Raw genomic sequence first — 20,465 nt, forward strand, 5'->3', positions numbered from 1 at the left:
CCGCAGGGTGGCGCTGGGCCACCATAGCAGCGAGTCTCATTTTCCTTCAGTGGCCCAGCCTGAGGCACAGCTGACAGCTCTCCCTGCCTAACTGCGCCTGCCCGCTTTCCCTCTTCAGTTGCTGACAAATATTTAACTAGTGGTTCTCATGCTTTAAAAACAAACAAAATATTTAACTACCATCTCTCTCTTTAAAAACAAAAAGCCATGATTTTGTATCGTCACCTGATTTCTGTGGAGTAAACAGTAGGTACCCCCATGGCTGATTTCAAGCCACCAACATGGTATCTTGAACATGGAGTTGGGAAGAGAAGGTCAGGCTCACATTGCTAGGTTGTATTTCCACCATCCAGACACAACAGACTGTCAGCCTCAAAAATAGATAATGGTCAAATTTAGTAAAGTAATTCAGAAAGGACAAGTTCTTTATTAACCTTACTTTTAATATAATAGTAAATTTACAAATTTAGTTTTTAATAATGGCTATTGTTTAACCAACTCAATGGACCTGAATTTGAGCAAACTCCAGGCGACTGGAGAACAGAGGTGCCTGGCGTGCTGCAGTCCATAGGGGCTGCAAAGAGTCAGACACGAGGACTCTCTAGGCAGACTGCCACTGAGGTACCACTGTTGTGATCATATATTCAGCTATGCCTGCTCTCCTTTTTTCCTCATCTGCATAGTACTGATACATGGAGGCTCAGAAGTTGAGAGGTTTACCTAGAGGAACAGAAACAGAAAAAAGAGGGCAAGGCTTCAATGCAGGAGCAGGGCCACAGCCCTGGAGAGGCAACAGGGAAGAGTGAGGTGGAGACACTCTTTGCCTCTCTGGTCCTCTGTTCTCATCCATCAGCTCAAGAAAAGCAGACTTAGCAGACTGGGACAGATGTCTTTTATTGGTCTGATCGGCGTGACCAGCAGTAGGCCCCGAAAGAACTCCCCTATCTGTCCTGGCTCCCATCTTCCCTTCCCTGGAGTTTGTGATTCAACCACAGGGGAGAAGTGGTGGCAGGCAGAGCCAGGATAAAACATATAAGGATGAGATTTGAAAGGGGTCCAGGCCGTGCATAAAACATAAGGTTACTAGACCATCCAGATAAAATGTCCCTCAGGCAGAGCAGTTTCCCTACACAGGCTCCTCGCCAGGAATGGCAGGAATCAGAAAGAAGAGTTCCTGAGAGGCTGCCTACTGTGCCCTTCGCGCCATCAGCATCTCCCGGATATTGTCCTCAGCTTCCTTCACACTCCGCTCCAGATAGGATTTTTTCTGCTGCAATATGAGAAGGAAACAAGGGTTAGGATCAGGGTGAATGCGCCAAGCTGACAGATGCTGCTTTTATGGCCAAGGGTTATGGCTTCTCTGTGACTAGTGACTTCCAGGAGCCTGCTGTCTGTTGAGAGCCAGGTGTACACAGCTGCCCCAGAGCATCCCCCCACCCCGACGCCTGGGCACCAGGGAGGGTGTCGCTCGATTCCGGAAGCAGAAGTGCTCTGTGGGAAGCAACAGCACTCTTCCCCAGAAGGAAGCAGACTCTAAAAACAGGCGTTGTGGTACATGAAGTTACACCAGACAGACAAAGGCCAGGAAATTCCAGGACAAAGCTCTGGCCCCATAACAGACTGTCTCTCAAGGTTTTCCACAGCCCAGGCCAGGCGCCTGTAGCTGTCGCTGCAGCAGAGCGGACAGCGCGCCCTCCACTCTCCAGCGCGACGGGAGACAGGCTGCCTCGCGGACTGAGAAGCTGTATCACACGGCTCACCGAGGCAGATGAGTCAGGATGAAATCTGCTTTTCTAATGAAACCACTGCCTGCCAGGAATCCAGGACAATGACACACGGAGTAAAACAGACCTTCTGGAAGTTTACCTCCTACCCCATCTGGGTCCTAAATTAAAAATCTCAACTTAGACAAAGAACTTCACTTTCAGGAGCCACATCTGGACCAGGATTACGAAAGATTAGTCAAAGGAAATGATGTCTGTACGTTATTTGCCCTGTGGTCACCCCAGAAGTATGGTGGCTTCACCACTGGTCCCTGCCCTGAGGACACACTTGTGGCTCCGTTCCCACTTAACAGACATGACATGAAGTCTCCCTTTCTGGGGAATGCTCAAAACAATCCCCTGCCAGGGCGCATGGGATGGAGCCACACTAGAGTCAGAAGTGCAGAGCCCTAGCCCAGTGCCCCTCCCTCACCCCAGCAGCTGGGGGTTTTGACTGCTGAAGTGCCCAGATGACCCGGGGAAGCCAGGCAAGGGCGGCAGTAGAGGGCAGGTAAGCAGCCTGGTCTCAGGCCTTGTTGGGGACTGATCCCCAACCCCTGAAGCAGAAAAATGAAATGAGGGCTTCTACTGCCCAGGGCCTTCACCATGAAACCTCCCTGGTGCCCCTTCTCCATACCCCTGCCTCTATAACTTCTCTCTGTCCAGACATTTATTAAATTATACACTGGAAAGTACAGTTTCCTTTAGGTGCTGTGTGCTGAAGCATCCACAATTTTAAGTATAGTTGATTCAAAGTGCTGTGCCAATTTCCACTGCATGGCAAAATGACTCAGTACACACATATATGTTCTCTTTCATATTCCCTCCGCCATGTCCCTCACAGGGCATGGAACACAGTTCCCTGCTCTACATAGCAGGACCCCACCATTTATCCATCCTATGTGTAACAGTCTGCATCTGCTAATCCCACAAATCTTTATCTTCACAGTTCTTATGTGAACTTCTGGTTCCTGTTTGTCTCCGAACTTCAAATTTCTTGAAGGCCAGGAAGAGCCCTCTTTGCCCATCTCCCATCCCTTCAACTTGCACTCAATTCCTTACAAAAGGACAAGAGCTCCACAAAAACTCCCAGTGACCATGGTGATTCTATGGCCACAAGTGCATGTTACTGCCAAGAAAATATAGTACACCACTAAACCTGGTACAGCCCTATCACTGTGGTATCAGAGTGGGAACTTAAACTTCCTCTGATAAACAATCGTTAGATTTACTTGTGGTGAGTAAAAAAGGCAAACACTGGTAACTTCTGACACACCACTGAAGAATGCACATGTACCAGGTGTTGCACAGCAGCTAGAGAGTGAGTGCCATGCGCCACCTGGGCACCTTTTGGGTCCCAGCCCAGTAAGGAATCCAAGGAAGAGGTGAGGGGAGCAAGGGGGGTTCTAGCCCTGCAGTTCAGCCAGAGCTCAGGATCCAGGTGTGCTGCATTTCATGTCCACCCACTTGCTGCCCCAGCGAGCAAAACCATCAAACTGGAATATCAGCAAGAGCCTTTCTTCCTACGGCCCCAGCCTCTGGACAATCAAATCCAGGTAACTCTCAGCTTTAAAATTCTTTATTCTGCCACATCTCTTCCTTCCATTTTCCACTTCCAGTTTCATTACTTTTTTGTGATTTTTACTACTGCATATCCTAAAGTTTTCAAGTTTCAAAATAATGTAAAATGAACTTGTCTATCTTCAGTTTAAACAGACTTACTGGACATTAAATAATTTTTTTTTTCATCCCAACAGATGGGGTATCTCTAGCATAGTCTTGCTTTCCAACTTTATTTCAGTTGTCTCATTCTCAAACCTACCTAAGCCCAGAAGACCCTCACAGTCAAACCTGTACCAAAGCACAGGATATGGGTTGAATGGTCTCACGAAAAGACATGATGAAGTCCTGACCCCTGGTATGTGTCAATGCGATCTTATTCGGAAACAGGGTCTTTGCAGATGTAACCAAGTTAAGATGAGGGCACACTAGGACTAAGGGACACACCCAGGGGAAATGTCATGCAGAGAGTGGGGGGATGCATCTCCAAGAGAAGGATGGCCCACAACCACCATCAGCTAGACAGCAGGAAGGAGTGTTCCCTAAACCCTTCACATGGACCGTGGCCCTGCAACACCTTGATTTTGGAATTTTACCTTCCAGAACTGCAAAAAAAAAAAAAAAAAAAAAAAAATCAATTTCTGTTGTTTAAGACTACCCAGTTTCTGGTAACTTGTTATGCAGCCTTATCCCAGAGACAGAGTTTATCCCAAGGTTCTTTTGGACCCATACCTTTCACCCACACCAAATCATAGAGGCTTAGGTAAGGATCCCTAAAAGTGAGAATGCTGGAATTGTACTTACCTCAGAAATAATTATTGTAGAATTGACCCAAATACAAATGAGACCATCAGAGAGAATGGAGAAAATTAAGGAACTAATGATTAAGTTAAACTTTCTCGTCCTTAAATCTCCACAGTTTAAAACCATTAGTCAAACCAGAAACAGTGTGGACCTGGCTCTTCCCCATTCCTGTAAGTTAACTCCATTCTTGCAACTCAAGGCAAAAACTTCAGTGTCATCCTTGAATTTTCTTTCTTTCACACCTGACAGCCAATCAAACAACAAATCCTGCTAGTGCTATCTCAAAATATCTCCAGACTCTAACCTTAATCAAGAGCTTCCTAAGTGGTCTCCTTTCTTCTATCCTTGACCACCCCCTTCAATTTCTTCACAGTGGCAGGAGTCATCTTTCAAAGGCCACTCATCTCTCTCAAGAGGCAAAAGCCTTTCAAAAAGCCATGGATAGTCCTGGTCTAGACTGACTCTCTGACCTCCCTTCCCGTGCCTCCCTCTCTCACTTCGGCTCCAGCCCACTCGCCTCCAAGCCATCCCACCAATCCATCAGCCATGCTCCTGCCTGCCCTTTGCCTGTGGTTCTGTGTAGGGACTTTCTTCCCCAGATATCCATAGTACTTGTTCTTTCATGTCCTTCAGGTCTTTCTCAAATGTCACCTATGGGAAAGGCCTTCATGATCACATGTAGCTCCATACTCTATTCTCCTCACTCTGTGATTTTCCTCCTTAGCACCTATCCACCTGAAGGGATGTATGTGTGTGTCTGTCTTCCCTATGAGAAGACATGGTTCTTGATGGCAAGACTCTGCTCATGACAAGAGTCCCAGTGTCTAGAAGAATGGCTGGTTTATAACAGGAACTCAGTAGTTGAATAAGTGCATTTATTACGGGAGATGAGGCCTTTCTGATTTCCTTGTATGCACACTCCATTTTAGTTTCCCTCCCAATCTGCATGAAAGAGGACTACCCACCAGAGGAAGCAATGGCAGAAAATGACCATTCTCCTTCAAGGTGGTTTTCAGTTTCTGGCATTGCCCTCTAACCTCTGCCTCTAGAAATGCACAGGTTTAAAACTCAGACCTCACTGATGCTGACGTGGACATCAAAACCTTGCTCCCATGAACAGGCCCTACGTATAGGTCAAAGCCCTTATGCTTTAACTGGTCAACTTGTGAAACCATAATACAAACCATCCCCATCTCCCGCATCCTGGAGTCAGAAATCCTTGAGAAAGGCTCCACGTGATGTCAGTGTCAGGGCTGCTGTGCACAACAAGGGGATAATGACTGCTGTGGAAACTCTAGGAGGCATTTTCAACCCCCACCTTCCATCCCGAGTCCTGGGAAGGCATCTGCTGGCCTCACTGCAGCACCTTTCTGCCTTACTGAGCACTCCCTCAGAACACTTTCCATAGGAAATTCTCTAGTGGCATCAAACCACAGGGCTCTGGGCACAGCAACATTCTTGTGGGCCTTGTCCTGACGCAAAATTCTGAGATTTCCTGTGGGGCTCAGCACAGCCAGGGAAATGACATTGTTGGCCTTCTTGCTCATCAGCGTGAAGTTCTTCTTTCCGGGAGTCAGACTAAGGACCTGGAGTTTCATTCTCATCCTCTCACAAAGGAAAGAGGCTCAAGTCCCCTAGAACTTTTCTGACATGACACAATCTCTCAAATAGACTCCTGAGGTAATGCATCTTGTGACATTATCTCTACAGACTTTTCTTAGGAACACTGTTTTCCTCTTTCTCGAAATTAATGCTTTTCCTGTCTGTCTTACCTTGGGGTATAGAAAAGTTTTTTCCTTTCTCCCTTTTTATTTTCCAACTTATCAAATGAGGATTTAGACAATACCAAGTTAAAAACTCAAGAGCTTCAATGATTCTCCTGTCCTCTCAGTTCATGGAAGAATAAAATGGTCAGAGGGGCTGGATGCCCGTAATGGGGAAATTTAGCAAGAGGCCAGCGTCTGAGGCTGAGGCGGCATGTTTTGGCAGATGGGGTAAAATGTGAGGAGGGCAGGGAAACAAGAGGAAGAAGAGAAAAACAAGGCAACGCAAGGGCACAATGAGAGAAGTCAGAAAGGGAAATAAGACCGGGATGGGCAGAGCTCCGAAAGTGCAAGTGCAACGAGATCTGCGTGGGTGAGGAGCACCAGAGGCAGAAAGGGCAGGCCAAACCTGACCAGGAACTTGAAGATAAGAGACAAGTGATCCAAGGACACATGTCCACTTGTGAACTCATCTGGGTTTATCTACTTCACCATAAGAAAACAACTGGGCTGTAAGGTAACTGCTGAACTTCATATGGCTGGGAGATGAGCTTAAAGAAAGCAATTTCAGGTGTGGAACAAGAGAATAAAGAGAAACCTAAGAAGGGGTTACTGTCTCCTTATCTTTTAGAAACTGCTTTCAAGACACCTTTCAGAAGTTCCTCTGCTGAAAGACAGGAACAAAAGACTTGGATCAGTTGAGCAATGACCTTTTTTTTTCTCCCAGATGTTCTTCTACTTCCTAAAGAGATTCTAACACAGCTACCATATGAGGCCAGACTCCCATATCCCACCTATGATCATATGGCTCAATCTACCCAAGGCAAAACAAAACTCTGCTCTACTCAAGTTCCTTAGAGCAGAGTTATACCAGGGTGGAGGCAGGGGGAGGAAAGGGGTCATATTTCCTCCAAATAATGACGTTTATTAGCATTTTAGTCCACCTAAAGTTTGTGATCTCTACCTACTATTACTCTCCCTACCACATCAGTTTCATTTAAGTCTCAGAGAAAGACCAGTACATTAGACAATACGAGCAACAAAGAAAACAAGCTCACAGGTTAAGCGAAGAGCAAGGTCGGGCACCTGTTCCAATGCATGTGGCAGATACCAGGCTTTAACCAAAGAATCATTATGTTCACAGGCACCAACCTTAAAGGGGGTAAGATAAGACAATAATCATGTTAAGAGGTATACAGCTAATGGAGGTAGGGAACTTGGCTCAAAGAGTATTAAAGGGAGAAGGAATCCAATCACTAACTTAAATACCTAAAACAGCAGCTCTTGAAGTATGGTCCCCTGACCAGCAGCACCATTAACACCTGGGAACTTATTAGAAATCCACGTTCTTAGGTCCCAGCCCAGACCTACTGAATCAGCACCTCTAGAGATGGAGCCTGGCAATCTGTTTTCACAAGCCCTCCAGGTGCTTCTGTTGCACACTGAAGTTTGAGAACCTCCTTCAAAAATGGACTCCAGCAAACTCCTTCAATAAAGGGCCAGAGAGTAAATATTTTAGGCTTTGTGGAACTACCTCTGTCACAGCTACTCAACTCTGCCACTGTAGTGCAAAATGCAACATAAAAAATGTGTAACAGGACTTCCCAGTGGCCCAGTGGTTAAGAATCCTAGGCCGGGAAGATCCCACATGCTGATGGGCAACCAAGCCGGTGCGCCACAACTACGGAAGCCCACACACTCCAGAGCTGGTGCTCCCAACAAGAGAAGCCACCACAATGAGAAGCCCATGGACCGCAACTAGAGTAGCTGCCACTCATCACAACTAAAGAAAGTCTGATCACAGCAACAAAGACCCAGCACAGCCAAAAAGAAAAAATTTTAATGTGTAAACAGATGGGCTAGCTGTGTTCTAAAAACAGAAAAACAAGAAGCAAGCCAGATCTAGCCAGCAAGGTTTGCCAACTTCTCTTCTTTCAAAAAAGAGGGAGCCTTACAAGGTAGAACTGAATCCAGCAAGCAGAGATTTTAACTTTCAATGAAAGCTGCCTAATAAAAGCATAAATTTCCATCCATCCACCCTTCCATTCATTCATCAAGTTTACTGCCAAACCATCTTCTCTTTTTTCCTCTAAAATCCCTGGTCCTTGAAGTTTGTGGCATCATAGTGCGCCATCTTCTCCCCTCCTTGCTGCTGCAATCTACCAGCAGTCTGGATGCGGCCCCTCATTCATCGATGGTTCACCGTCTCCCTCTCCACCACAGCTGCACCGCTCAAGGTGACTTCAACAAGAGTGGAGATGATCCATTCAATACGATGACCTCCTCTCCCCTCACAGTTTTTACTTTACCCCACCTGAGTCACCCAGCCCATAGTCATATCCCAGAGATACTGATACCAGTAACTGTACCTCCTCCAGAATTTCAATTTCACCACCACCACCTCATATTTTTCCAGGTCATTTTGATCTGATAACTCTCCCTCCAGCACTTCTTCAACCTCATCACTCAACAAGTTTTTCATTATCCACTCTGCTTCTAGGACTTTCTCCCCTCCCACCCAGCTCAGCGTCCACAGTCGATCATTTATATTTATCCCCCTTCTGAACTTCCTTTTGCTCCCTCTCTCCCTCTGTTGCACTTTCCTAGCAAAATACTAACAACCCAAGCTAATCCAACCATCCATCTACTCCACGTTTGTACCTGACTAGCTGAATGTAGCTGGAGAAAAACACGAAACTGCTACACAGTTTCACTTAAATTCAAGACCATGAATTTCAGACACTCACCAGTGTCCAGAAGCTCTATTAAAGTTCCTTAACGTATTAACTTCTCTGCTCTCCCAAATAACTATTTCATGCCCTCATGTCTCCTCAGATTTCCTATACTCTCTCTTCCTCTCTCATTCCCAGCTCAGAGGAAACAGAAGCAATCTGAGGAGAATTATCTCTTTTTCACACCACTTGACCTACACCTATACATATACTCTCTTCTTTCTCCATGTTAAAACGGACAGAGTGTCTCTGTTTTTATAAAAACACAATTCCACTTGGCTGTTGAATCCATCCCCTTTTCAAAATTTTCACTCTCAGTTATCCTTTTTCTTTCTTCTTAATCTTCAACTTCTCTTTCTCTGCAAGGTAACTATTGGTAAGGCAAATCACACACACAACACACATCCACACTTTTCTTGACCTCACATTCCCCTGTAAGTACTGTCTCCTTTCTCTCCTGTCCGTCTTGCAAAACCTCCTGGACTAACTGTTCAGCAGCTGCCTTCATTTCCTCACCTCCCATTATCTCTTCAAACCTCTCCAATCACACTTCCCACATACTCTACTGAACTGACTGAAGTCCAGGTCACTGGACTCAGGTCACCGATGATCTCTGTTACCCAAAGCAGTGGTTACTCTCTGTTCTCTTCTTACTCAACCTGTTCATTCTTACTCAACAGCATTCAACACAATTCTTGAAATAGCTTCCTCTCTCAGCTTTCACGATACCACACTCCTATCTTTCTCCTACATTACTGGCTACTCCTTCTAAGTTCGCTTTTGCTGACTACTTCTCTGCTCAACTTCAAAATGTTGGTATTTTCTGGGAAGCTGTCCTTAACTTCTCTTCTCTTCATCACTCTTTCAGAAATCCTCGTCTACTCTCAGCTTTAAACATCATTATGACTCCCAAATCTTTATCTCCAACCCAGACTCCCCTTAATTCCAGATTTACGTGTCAAATTGCTTATAAAACATATCTTCCTGGTTGTCAAACCCAAAATTAACATGTCTAAAATAAGCACAATTGATTTATACATTCAATTGCTCAATTTAAAAACCAAAGAAACAAAAAAATACTGAAGCCACTCCTAATTCTTCTCTTTTCCTTGAACCCCAAAATCCCCCATTTCATCCACCCATCAGTCTTAACTTACTTCCAAAGATATCCCCAAACCATCCTTTTCTTTCTATCCAGCACCATTGCTACCATCCTAGCTGCCTCTATCATCCTCGCCTGGATGTTTGTCATGGATATTTTAACAAGTAAATCAGGGTTACTTTCTGCTCAAAACTCTTGAATGTCTTCCCATTACACTTCAAATAAGATCTGAACTCTTCAACCCAGGAAATAATGCCCTGCATCATCTGGTCCATGCTAACCACTCCAACCTTATTACAACTCTTTCCTTTTCTCACTTACTTAAACAATTCTAAATGTTTTCTAACAAGACATTTGTATCATCTGTGCCCTCCACCTGGAATGTTCTTCTTTTGGATACTTTTAAGTGGCTGGCTGTTTCCTCTCATGCAGACCTCAGCTGAAATTTCATCTTTTCTGAGAGGCCTGACCAACAGCTCTCTAAAATATCACTTTACTACGTATTTTCTTGCTTATATTGTCTTCTTGCTTATATTGTCATTGTCTATATCTGAATATTATTTTCATAAAAGCAGGGATCTTCTCTGATGTGATTAAACCTTCATCCTCAGTACTAAGAAGTGACACATAATTTAACCAACATTTACTGGGCACTCAATACATGCTACACCTGAAGAGCACTGGGATTAGAGCACTGAACAAGTCCCACTTATTCACAGAGATTACACTGTTGCAGGACATACAGACGTTTAATTACCATTGATTGCAACAAGGGCTCTGAGGGAAAAGCACAGTGTCTAAGAGAGGAAGGGGCTTCCCTGATGGCTCAGCAGTGAAGAATGTCTGCAAAGCAGGAGACGTGAGTTTGATTCCTGGGATGGGAAGATCCCCTGAAGGAGGAAATTAGTAACCCACTCCAATATTCTTGTCTGGGAAATCCCATGGACAGAGGAGCTTGGCGGACTACGGTCCAAAGGGTTGCAAAGATTTGGACACGACTGAGTGTCTGAGCGTGTTAATACAGGAAACACCTGGTATAATCAAGGAAATCACAGAAGCACTTTTGAATAAGCTATGAAGGATGAATAGAAATTAAGTGGAGAGATTAGCAGGGGGAGAGAGCAATTCCAAGCAAATGGAGCAGCATGTGCAAAGGTCGAATGAAGCAAGACATGTCTGAACTAAATGAGGGCAAGTGAGGTTGAAGTATTGAGGGGGAGGGAGGGATAGATAATACAGAAGGATGAGGCTGGTGAGGTTGAGTCAGATCACAGAGGGTCAGAAGTCATATTAAAAACCTTAAAGATGATGAAAAGCCACTGGGTCTTAAGCCAGAGTGACAAAAATCAAATTTCCACTGGAAACAAAAACTACTCTGGCTGCAACACAGAATGAGCTAGAGCTAGGCTTCCTGCAGAAAGCCTGGTGAGTGATGAAAGGGTAATAGATGGATCCATGATATTGATCCCTTTAGTGCCTGGAGTAGCCAAAGGGCCCCCCACCTCCCCTGGGCAGTGGCCTCCACCTTGAGCACCCTCTGTCCACGTATCCCAGTGAACTATGCAAATACTGTTCTCTAGGTGCTGTGATGTGAAAAGGGTTGGGAAGCACTCGGTTAGAGAATACAAGTGTGAATGCTGAGAAACCTATTAGGAAGCCATTGTAATAATCTTAAAAAGAGATGACAGTATCTTAGTGGTGGCAATGGAGCTAGAGCAGAACAGATTTAAGAAACATTTAAGAGAAAAAGCTATCAGAGGACTTCACCATAACCTTCATTATTAATCAGAAGTGGGGGGGGGGGGTGTGTGTGTGTGTGTCAAGAATACTTCCCAAGGGGATCAGGTTTGGAAGGAAAGATAGTAAGTTTGGTTTTAGACATGTTGAGTTTAAGGTTACTTGTGAAACATCTAAGTGAGATGTGAAAAGAAAACTAGATTGCATCCCTGAAGTTCACAGAAGTCTGGGGTAGAGATACAAGTTTACATGTAGGTACTTGAAGCCATGACAATGATTGGAATTCTTAGAGAAAGAACTCAGAATAAAAGGACTTAGCCTTATAGGAAGTCAACATTTAGGAAGAATGAAAGGAAGAAGCGGAACCAGCAAGTAACTAAAAAGGAGGGGCACTGTTTCACAAAAACTAAGAGAAGAGTGGTTCAGGAAAAAAGGATAAGATGATTAGAAATCACTGGATGTGTTCCAGTAGGAACCACGACAACACATCAGAAATGTTGAGGGCAGTGGGGGGGAGCGCTCCATCAAATGGCCTCTGGAATATCTTCTAACTTTAAAATGTCTAGGAAATTTCCTGGCAGTCCAGTGGTTAGGACTTCTCGCTCTCACTGCTGAGGGCCCGGATACAATCCCTGGCCGAGGAACTAAGATCCCATAAGCCAAGCAGCACAGCCAAAAAAACTGAAAATAAAAATTAAAAGTCTACAGCACTTTGAGACCTGACCCTTAAACTTCATGAAGGGAAACCACTGGATATTTTAATTGTCACAGATGAGCCCTAAGAGTACACTAAGTGTCAGGACAAATTAATTTTACCTCTTAACTTCAAAGGAGACACTGGGCTTCACACAGGTCTAACACAAGAGTGGTAGAGTATCAGTATACTCTACACCCAAGGAAATTATTAGAAGGGCTGAATTGCTATATTCGGGAAATAAATACACAAAGAAAATATCCTTCAGACATCATGCAATGCCACAACTGAGAACTGTGTGTTGTACAAATCTCCTAACAGTATATTAAACATGGTAAATATTTGATTCAGGGCCTGTAGGAAAGAGATCAGAAAAAGGATGGGCAAAGACAACTACCAATATCACAACCCTCGGGTCTCTGACTCCTTTCTAAAATAAACAAACCAAAAAACCCTAAAAATTAGAGCCCAACTAGAACATTATTGCAAGTTTCATCATATTTGAGAAATAAATGTACAGAGTACATAAGTCTCATGAAAACAAGTTTTACAAAAGGAAATTTTCTAACATGCATTAGTTTCTTCTGCTTTTTCAGGGTCAGAAAGCCTGACCTATCAACAGGACAATCGATACTCTACAAGTCTTCCAAATGAGCAAATAAAACAAGTTTTACTATTTCAGTTTGTCTTTAGTTTGCCCTCTTACAAGAAGAGCAAAAGGATCAAATCAGCAGTGTTTACTATGGAGTTTGGCCTGTAGGCATGGTAAAGGGGTAAGTGAACAAAGGTGTGCCCTCTGAGAGCGGAAGTGAGGGCAACACCTTGCATTCTTAGAAGTGGAGGTGTAACTGACTCACCCTTGGTGGCAAGACTAACATGCAAGTATGTGTGGCAAAAGCCAGAAGTCGGTCTGATTCTACTCTTTGCTCCAAGCAAGTTAAGAATTTATATTTTCTTACAACTCAACAACAAAAGGTACACAACCCAGTTAAAAAACAAGCAAGTAGACATTTCTCCAAGGAAGATATATTAGTGGCCAATTAGCACATGAAAAGATGTTCAACATCATTACTCACTGGGGAAACGCAAACAAAATCACAATGTGATACTATTTTACACCCACTAATATGGTTACAATCAAAAATGGAAAATAAGCGTTAATGAAGACACAGAGAAATCAGAACCCTCATATATGATGGTGGGAAATGTAAAATGATGCAGCTGCTATGGAAAACAGTTTAGTAGCTACTCAAGAAACTGAAAAGACAAAATTATGGTAAGACCCAGCAATTCTACTCCCAGGTGTATATCCAAGTAAGAAAAAGGAAGACAGGTGTAGTACCAGAAACTTGTGACTGTTAGCAGCATCACTCATAATAGCCCAAAAGTAGGAACCACCCAAATGCCCATCAGTTGATAAGCAGATAAACTAAATGTGGTATATCCATATAATTGAATATTATTCAGCATAAAAGGAAAGAAGTACTGATACATGTTATAACACAGATGAACTTTGAAAACACTAAGCTAAGTGAAAGCAGCCAGACTCAGAAAGCCACATACTGTGTGATCCATTTATATGAACATCCAGAACAGGCAAATCTACAGAGACAGAAAATAGATGAATGATTACCAGGTGCTGGGGGAAGGGGAAATGGGAAGCAAATGCTTAATGATTAACAGGTTTCTTCTGGGAGGTGATGAACATGTTCTAGAATTAGACAGTAATAAGGCTGTGTTTAAAAACAGGCATGGCAATGCAAGTTCCGAATGAATTATTTTCAGAGCAAATTAGTCTTTACTCCACCCAGAGGCTGACAGTAACACATACACAAACCAGGCAGGATAAAATAAACTGACGTATTAATTTCTGAAAATTAATGTTATCAGCAGAAGCATTAACATTTCATGAGTTTATAAGGTACTCTGGGAGAGACTATGGACAAACAAAGGCAAGGAAACTTCTATGTGATCACGATATTACTTTCCAATCGAGTAACATATTTATACAACTAAAAAAATAGAGATACGGCAACCGGAAACCCATAAAAGGACCAGGAGACAGTGAAAACAAGTAAGAGCTCAAAGCCACTAAAGCAGAGAGGCATGACTCATGGGCACCTCCTCTGCTGATCTGTGCAGGTCATCAGAGGGCAGAGCCAGAGAACTACAAACTCACTCTAACACTGAAGGGTTACTTTATAAAGCTTTTAAAAACCCTCAGCTTTGTTTTTACTCAGAAAGAGAAAAGCGAAACTGATAGTTACACCTGTTCATATCACCAAGAAATCACTGCTCTCTAACTCTGAGCTAAACCTCTAGGTCAGACAAGCAGCCCAAGGCCTTGTTGGCTCATTGCTCTGAGGGCACTGAGAAGTCAGGTCACACTGCCCAGTGACACTTCTCCATCAGGCTGATAAAGGGGCTCGTATCATGATGAAATCACTCCACAGACCAGACGTCGCAGCTGCCACTTGTCCCAACTCCACACCCACCCAAGTTACCATGGAACTGGTACAAACAGAAAGGAGTTGAACATGCTATTAGCTCTGATCTAAGTAGCTGACATAAGACCAATTAAACTTATAACGACACTGGAGTAATAAAGAGCACTTGGCACACTTCTCTTTGCAAACATGATTCAAGGGGTGGTTTTTCTTTTGCCCTTCCTTCAATTTCCAGACACAAGGCCACTTAGAAGCCACTTTATCTCTTTACTCAAAGAGTTGGTGTTTAGGGGTTTATAATTTTATAATAAAAGGACCACTAATATTAGAGGACCCAGCTACTGGAAGTATCCAACCATGGCATAGGAATCCTCATTTCTTTCAGAGTAAAAGTGGTTAGAAATTGGAATCGGGAATCCTGGGTTCCCATTATGATCTGCGCTTCCTTTCCCACCAACTCTGATTCTGGCTCTGTGAAGGACATGTGATCTCCATTTCTGAAACACTGGCAGAGGCCAGCTAGTTTCAGCCAGGTCACTCAGTCGTGTCTGACTTTTGCAACCCCAAAGACTGCAGCACGCCAGGCTTCCCTGTCCATCACCAACTCCCGGAACCTACTCAAACTCATGTCCACTGCATCGGTGATGCCATCCAACCATCTCATCCTTTGTCATCCCCTTCTCCTCCCACCTTCAATCCCGCCCAGCTATTTTAGGAGATGGCTTCACCACAGAATCCATGGCCATTAGGAAGTGACAGCAAGAGATCTCACCAACCTGTTGGCACTCGCATCCTTGAGCCCACTGACTAGCCTTAACAATGTCTGTATTTATGCTACATGTGAAAGGAGTCACTGGGTCCCTTGACCACATTTACATGTATATACTAAAGCTATCAACAATGGATCCTCTGAATAAAATACAGAAAGTTATTGTCCTTATAGAATACCCTACAGTAAACTGAATAAATTACATATATTTACTAGTGTGAACAGAACTCAAAAAAAAGTTACTTAAAGACATGAACAATATAACGTCATTTGTTGATTATATGATGTTATGAAACATGGCTTGGAAAGTTATACCTAACAGCTCATAGTAGTTTCTCCTAGTTAGTGGGAATGAAACTAATGTAGAGCCAGGAAGCAAGTTACAAAGCAGACTTCAATTTCATTAGTATGGTTTTATTTTTGTAAAAAAACAAAAATAAACAAACATCACAGTATGCTAACATTTGTTAGCTCTGAGTGATGAGTACACAGGTGTTTGTTGTGTTAGTTTCGTACATTTGTGTACCTTTATTTTCTTCCCAATTAAAAGGGAACTTTTATCTTAGAAGCATGTTGTGGCAAAATGCTCAATCAATAAATAGTTACTAAGCATCCACCATATGAAGTAACAAAACCTTGCATTTACCAAGTAGCTAATGTGTGCCAGCCACCAAGTGACATGTATGTATCATGTCACGAGGTAGGTACTTCCTGTAAGAAGGAAGAAGTGCTGATTCTCTTCACCTCCAGTTTTCACCAGCTATCCATCCTGGCCTCCTCAATCTACTCTCAGGAAGACTTCTGACTGGTGTGTTTAGAAAAAGAAACTATGGCTTGGCCCCTGCCACTGTGCCAGGATCTGCCTGCTTGCAGAAGGTACACATTTGCCTCATAAATTTGACAGATATGCTCTCCCTGCCTCTGCAGAGAGAGACCTGTGCTTGTCCCAAACTTCCAGAGATTTGCTGGGTAACTTAACTCTGGATCAGTATTAGAAATCATTATTACTGCTGCACACCTAAGACACATCCTTCAACCTAATCTTCACCAGTAATAACGATAAAGTATATTTTAAATTTTCCTATCAATATGCCCAACTTTCAGTTGATTCCATACTTAAACAGGAAATAAGAGGGTTATTTACTGTCCTTATCCATCAACCCTGCTGTTGTTGCTATTTTATAGAAAAGTATATTCAGGCTTAGAGACACTAAGTAATTTACCCAAGGTGATAGTATGTGGCAGAGTTAGAGTTCAAGTTCATATTCACTGATTCCAGAGTTCATCTTATTATGTCAAGGCATTATGCTGTGCTTATCAGAGACAAGAAAAGCAATGCCAATTACTTGTTAAGAATTTGTAAGAGGAACTCAAAAAATATTCTAAAGGTTGAAGTATTTTTTAATATACACTGAAAGAGGGTAGGAAACTGCACATTTGTATATGCATATGTGTTGAGTGTATATAAGCAACAGTGAAAGTACTATATTATAAAATCCTTTGAGGGAACTTTTAACCTTCAAAACTAGCAGGCATGTTTGCTTCCACCCATATAAGCACACTCCTCCCTCAAATCTTACCCAAGAAACCACAGATACATATAGGCAGTGGTTCTAATCTCCTGTGCTTTAAGTGAACTGTGTTGCACCACTCCCTGCAGTGTAGTCCCCCAGAGAGCAGGGTCAGCTCTGAGATTAACTAGATGCCAGTCTCTACATTCTGCAATCTCTCCCCAGAGAAAGCAAACTGTCCCTCAACAGACCAGGCCTGCCCAGCTCCAGGTCAGTGCTAATGGGAGAAGGCCACAACGCCCCAGAAACTCAGGTCTAACCCGGCTGACAGCGTCTGCTGCAGCACAAGACCAGGGGCCCGCAGAGCCCCCTGACCGTGGAGGAAGCCGGTCTCGTCACTGCAGTCTGGCCCCTTCACAGCAGAGACTTGCCCACGTGGGTGTTCACTCAGTTCTCTAATTCACATTGCACACTGTCCACACCTCTGTACAGAGCTTTTACATCCTGCTGCAGTGCCCTTGGCTCAGTACATGAACCTTGTCTATACCTCCTGTAAGTAGCTACCTTTTCTCCTTGGTTGATCTAATCCAGTTCCATGACTTTAAACATCACCTATAAACTGACAATTTATAGACAATTCTCAATTTTATTTCACTAGCCTGGAGTTCCAGATTCCTATTTCCAACTGTCTACTCAACATTTCTACTTGGGTGTCTAACAGTATCTCAAAGGTTAACAAGGCCCAAAACAAACTTTCAATTTGCTTTTAAAATTACTTTTGAAACTTGAAAATTGACTAAGAAATACTGATCTGTGAATTATCAACAGCATATATGTTCCCGTAAACATGCAGAATCTCTGTGGAGCCCATCACACATGGAGTGCTGTGTGGAAACCACAGTTGAATGAACAGCATTGCACTTGGAATAACTACTCGCCCAGAACAAGGAGAACTTAAAGTGAGTATAAACCATACTGATTTCATTCATTTTAGCCTTCACTTCTTTCCCTTAGGCCTTTCCAGCTTTGTTTCTCACTTTAACTCTCCATTCTACCACTCTTTCAGACTTCTGGTCATAGCATTTTTTTGCTTTGAAAGGCTGACTCCCCTGACCCAATCTTAGGTATTAATAATAAAGTTCTAACTGATCTTCAAGGTCCAGCTAAAATGCCTCCTTCTCTCATGAACCCAATCCAGATCTCTACAACAGGTGATGAGTGATATATGTGGAAGGAAGGAGGTATGATTCTTTTATAACAGGTTCAGAACTTTCAGTCTCTCTTTCATCCCTACACTCAGTTGTTTTGGCTCTACCTTAGAATATATCCAGATTCTGATCATCTCCACTGCCACCACCATGGTCCAAGCCACCATCAATCTCTCACCCAGACATAATGCAACAGCCTCCTGGCAAGTCTCCTTGCTCCCACACTTACTCTCCATAATCCAGTCTCACCAAAGCATCCAGAATGGTGAGATTTAAAATGTAAATGTAAATCAGATAATATCATTCCTCTGGTTCAAAATCCTCCCCAAACTCCCAACTTCAGACCATGATACAAAATCCTTAATATGGCCTACAAAGCCCTATATAATCTATTCCCTGATACCTCTCTGATTTCATCGCCTACTATTCTTGCTCACTCAGCTCTGCTGATATGTCCTCCTTGCTGTTCCCACAACTCATCAAATATGCTCTTACCTCACTGTTCCCTCTGCTTGGAACCCTCTTCTCCGAGATGTACACATACATTACTCCCGAGATGTACACATACTCTTACTCCCTTCAGGTCTCTCTGCTCAAATATCACCTTATCAGAGAAACCCTCCCTGTCAGCACTACGTAAGACAGCTTATATATATCTCACCATTCTCTATCTCTTTATTCTGTGTTGTTTTTCTTTCTAACATTTATCAAGTATTTATTATCTGTCCCCCCACTCCCATTCTCCAGAAAATAAGTTCCATGCCATCAGGGCCTTTGCTAATTATGTCTTCTTTGCCTATAATAGTGCCTGGAACACAGTATTACAATAGACTGTAGGTTCCTTAATGTATAAAAATAAGAACAAAAAACCTCCACAGTTGAGTCAAAACACCAAAGTACACTGTATAATCAAGACACCCAGCAAACATTTAATGATGCATTTTTTTTTACATGCATACACTTCTTCTGGCCTACTTATTACTGGCCAGAGCCTTATCTCATGAATCTTAGAATTGTTTACCCAGGTGGCACTAGGGGTAAAGAATCTGTCTGCCAATGCAGGAGACAGAAGAGATGCAAGTTTGCTCCCTGGGTCTGGAAGATCGCCTAAAGGAGGAAATGACAACCCACTCCAGCATTTTTGCCTAGAAAATCTCACAGACAGAGGAACCTGGCAGGCTACAATCCATGGGGTCACAAAGAGGTAGATGTGACTGAGTGTACACACAGTCCAAAGGAAGGAAAAATCCATTGTAGGTGGGAAATTCAAACCCTGATACTGAAAGCATCAACACTTAAAAATTAAGGCAGCTGACATTTTACAATTAATTTCAAAACTTGATCCATTTTAAGGATCAACTCTAGTACCAGAAGGTCCTCTTCCTCTTATGTTTTCCATCACCATCTACCTTTTATTTCCCTCTCATGCCTTCTCTAAAGAGAAAGACACTAAGCCTGCCTTAACGAAGGATCTGAATTTGAACCTCAAATATCCAGAAGTGCAAAGTGATTTTTTTTCACAAGTTTCTGGAGCTGATTAAACTTGGCCATAAATGATATCAATCTTGAGCTACTTGTAAAGGTTTTAAGTACTGCCATACATGTCATTCCACATGAATCACAAGACTTCATCATCAACTATATAGCACAGATAGTGCTGAAGACTGTGCTCTAAACTATATCTCTAAGACCCTTTAGTTCAGTTAAAATGACTGTGTGTTTCATTAAATTAGGCAGTAAGGCAGGTTGGTGACTTAAGAAATGCCTAAAAGGAACAAGCATTCCAAAAGCTTGCAGTGTCCAACCACTCAGATTTCAAAGCTCTAGGTAACTATCAGGATCTTCATTAAAAACAGGCTTTCCCAAGATACTCCTTAGCAAGAATCTCTAATAAAAGCAATCCATTCTTTTTTTGGCAGTAAAGTGGCCAGATTCAGACCAAAACAAAACACACATACAAAAAAAACCCAGAAGAATTACACAAAGGGATTTTTGGATAGGACTTCAGACATAAAAATCAATAAGCAACTTCAGAATATAAAAATCAATAAATGCCCAGGTGAGTCAACAAAGAATGTGGAACACCAGAAATATAACTGCAAATCTGCTTCCAGTTTTCACACACACTACTGCTGGTAAATGCATAAAAGGGGACAGGAAAGACATTTAACTCATTCCTTCAGTCATCATCAATTCCTGGGTGGGGGAAGACCCCCTACAGAAGGGATAGGCTACCCAACTCCAGTATTCTTGGGCTTCCCTTTTGGCTCAGCTGGTAAAGAATCCACCTGCAATGTGGGAGACCTGGGTTTGATCCCTGGGTTGGGAAGATCCCCTGGAGAAGGGAATGGCTACCCACTCCAGTATTCTGGCCT

The 20,465-nt window shown here is 43.0% G+C and overlaps 1 protein-coding gene across 2 annotated transcripts in view; it reads right to left on the bottom strand.

Moving 5' to 3' along the window:
* Positions 1-422: 422 nt before the first annotated feature.
* The window catches only part of PFDN1 (prefoldin subunit 1), a 68,687-nt gene continuing 48,644 nt past the window's right edge, over positions 423-20,465 (bottom strand). Inside the window, exons 4-5 of one of the 2 annotated variants that reach the window (XM_020880666.2) lie at positions 1,191-1,270; positions 423-720 (exon numbers count right to left, since the gene is read on the bottom strand). In XM_020880666.2, the coding sequence (XP_020736325.1) occupies positions 717-720; positions 1,191-1,270 (84 nt within the window). In that variant the 3' untranslated portion in view covers positions 423-716. Of the gene's footprint in view, positions 1,271-20,465 lie in introns of both variants that reach the window. The other variant, XM_020880665.2, reaches the window with a different exon arrangement.

This window comes from Odocoileus virginianus, chromosome 3, assembly GCF_023699985.2.
Source record: "Odocoileus virginianus isolate 20LAN1187 ecotype Illinois chromosome 3, Ovbor_1.2, whole genome shotgun sequence".
Classification (NCBI taxonomy): domain Eukaryota; kingdom Metazoa; phylum Chordata; class Mammalia; order Artiodactyla; family Cervidae; genus Odocoileus; species Odocoileus virginianus.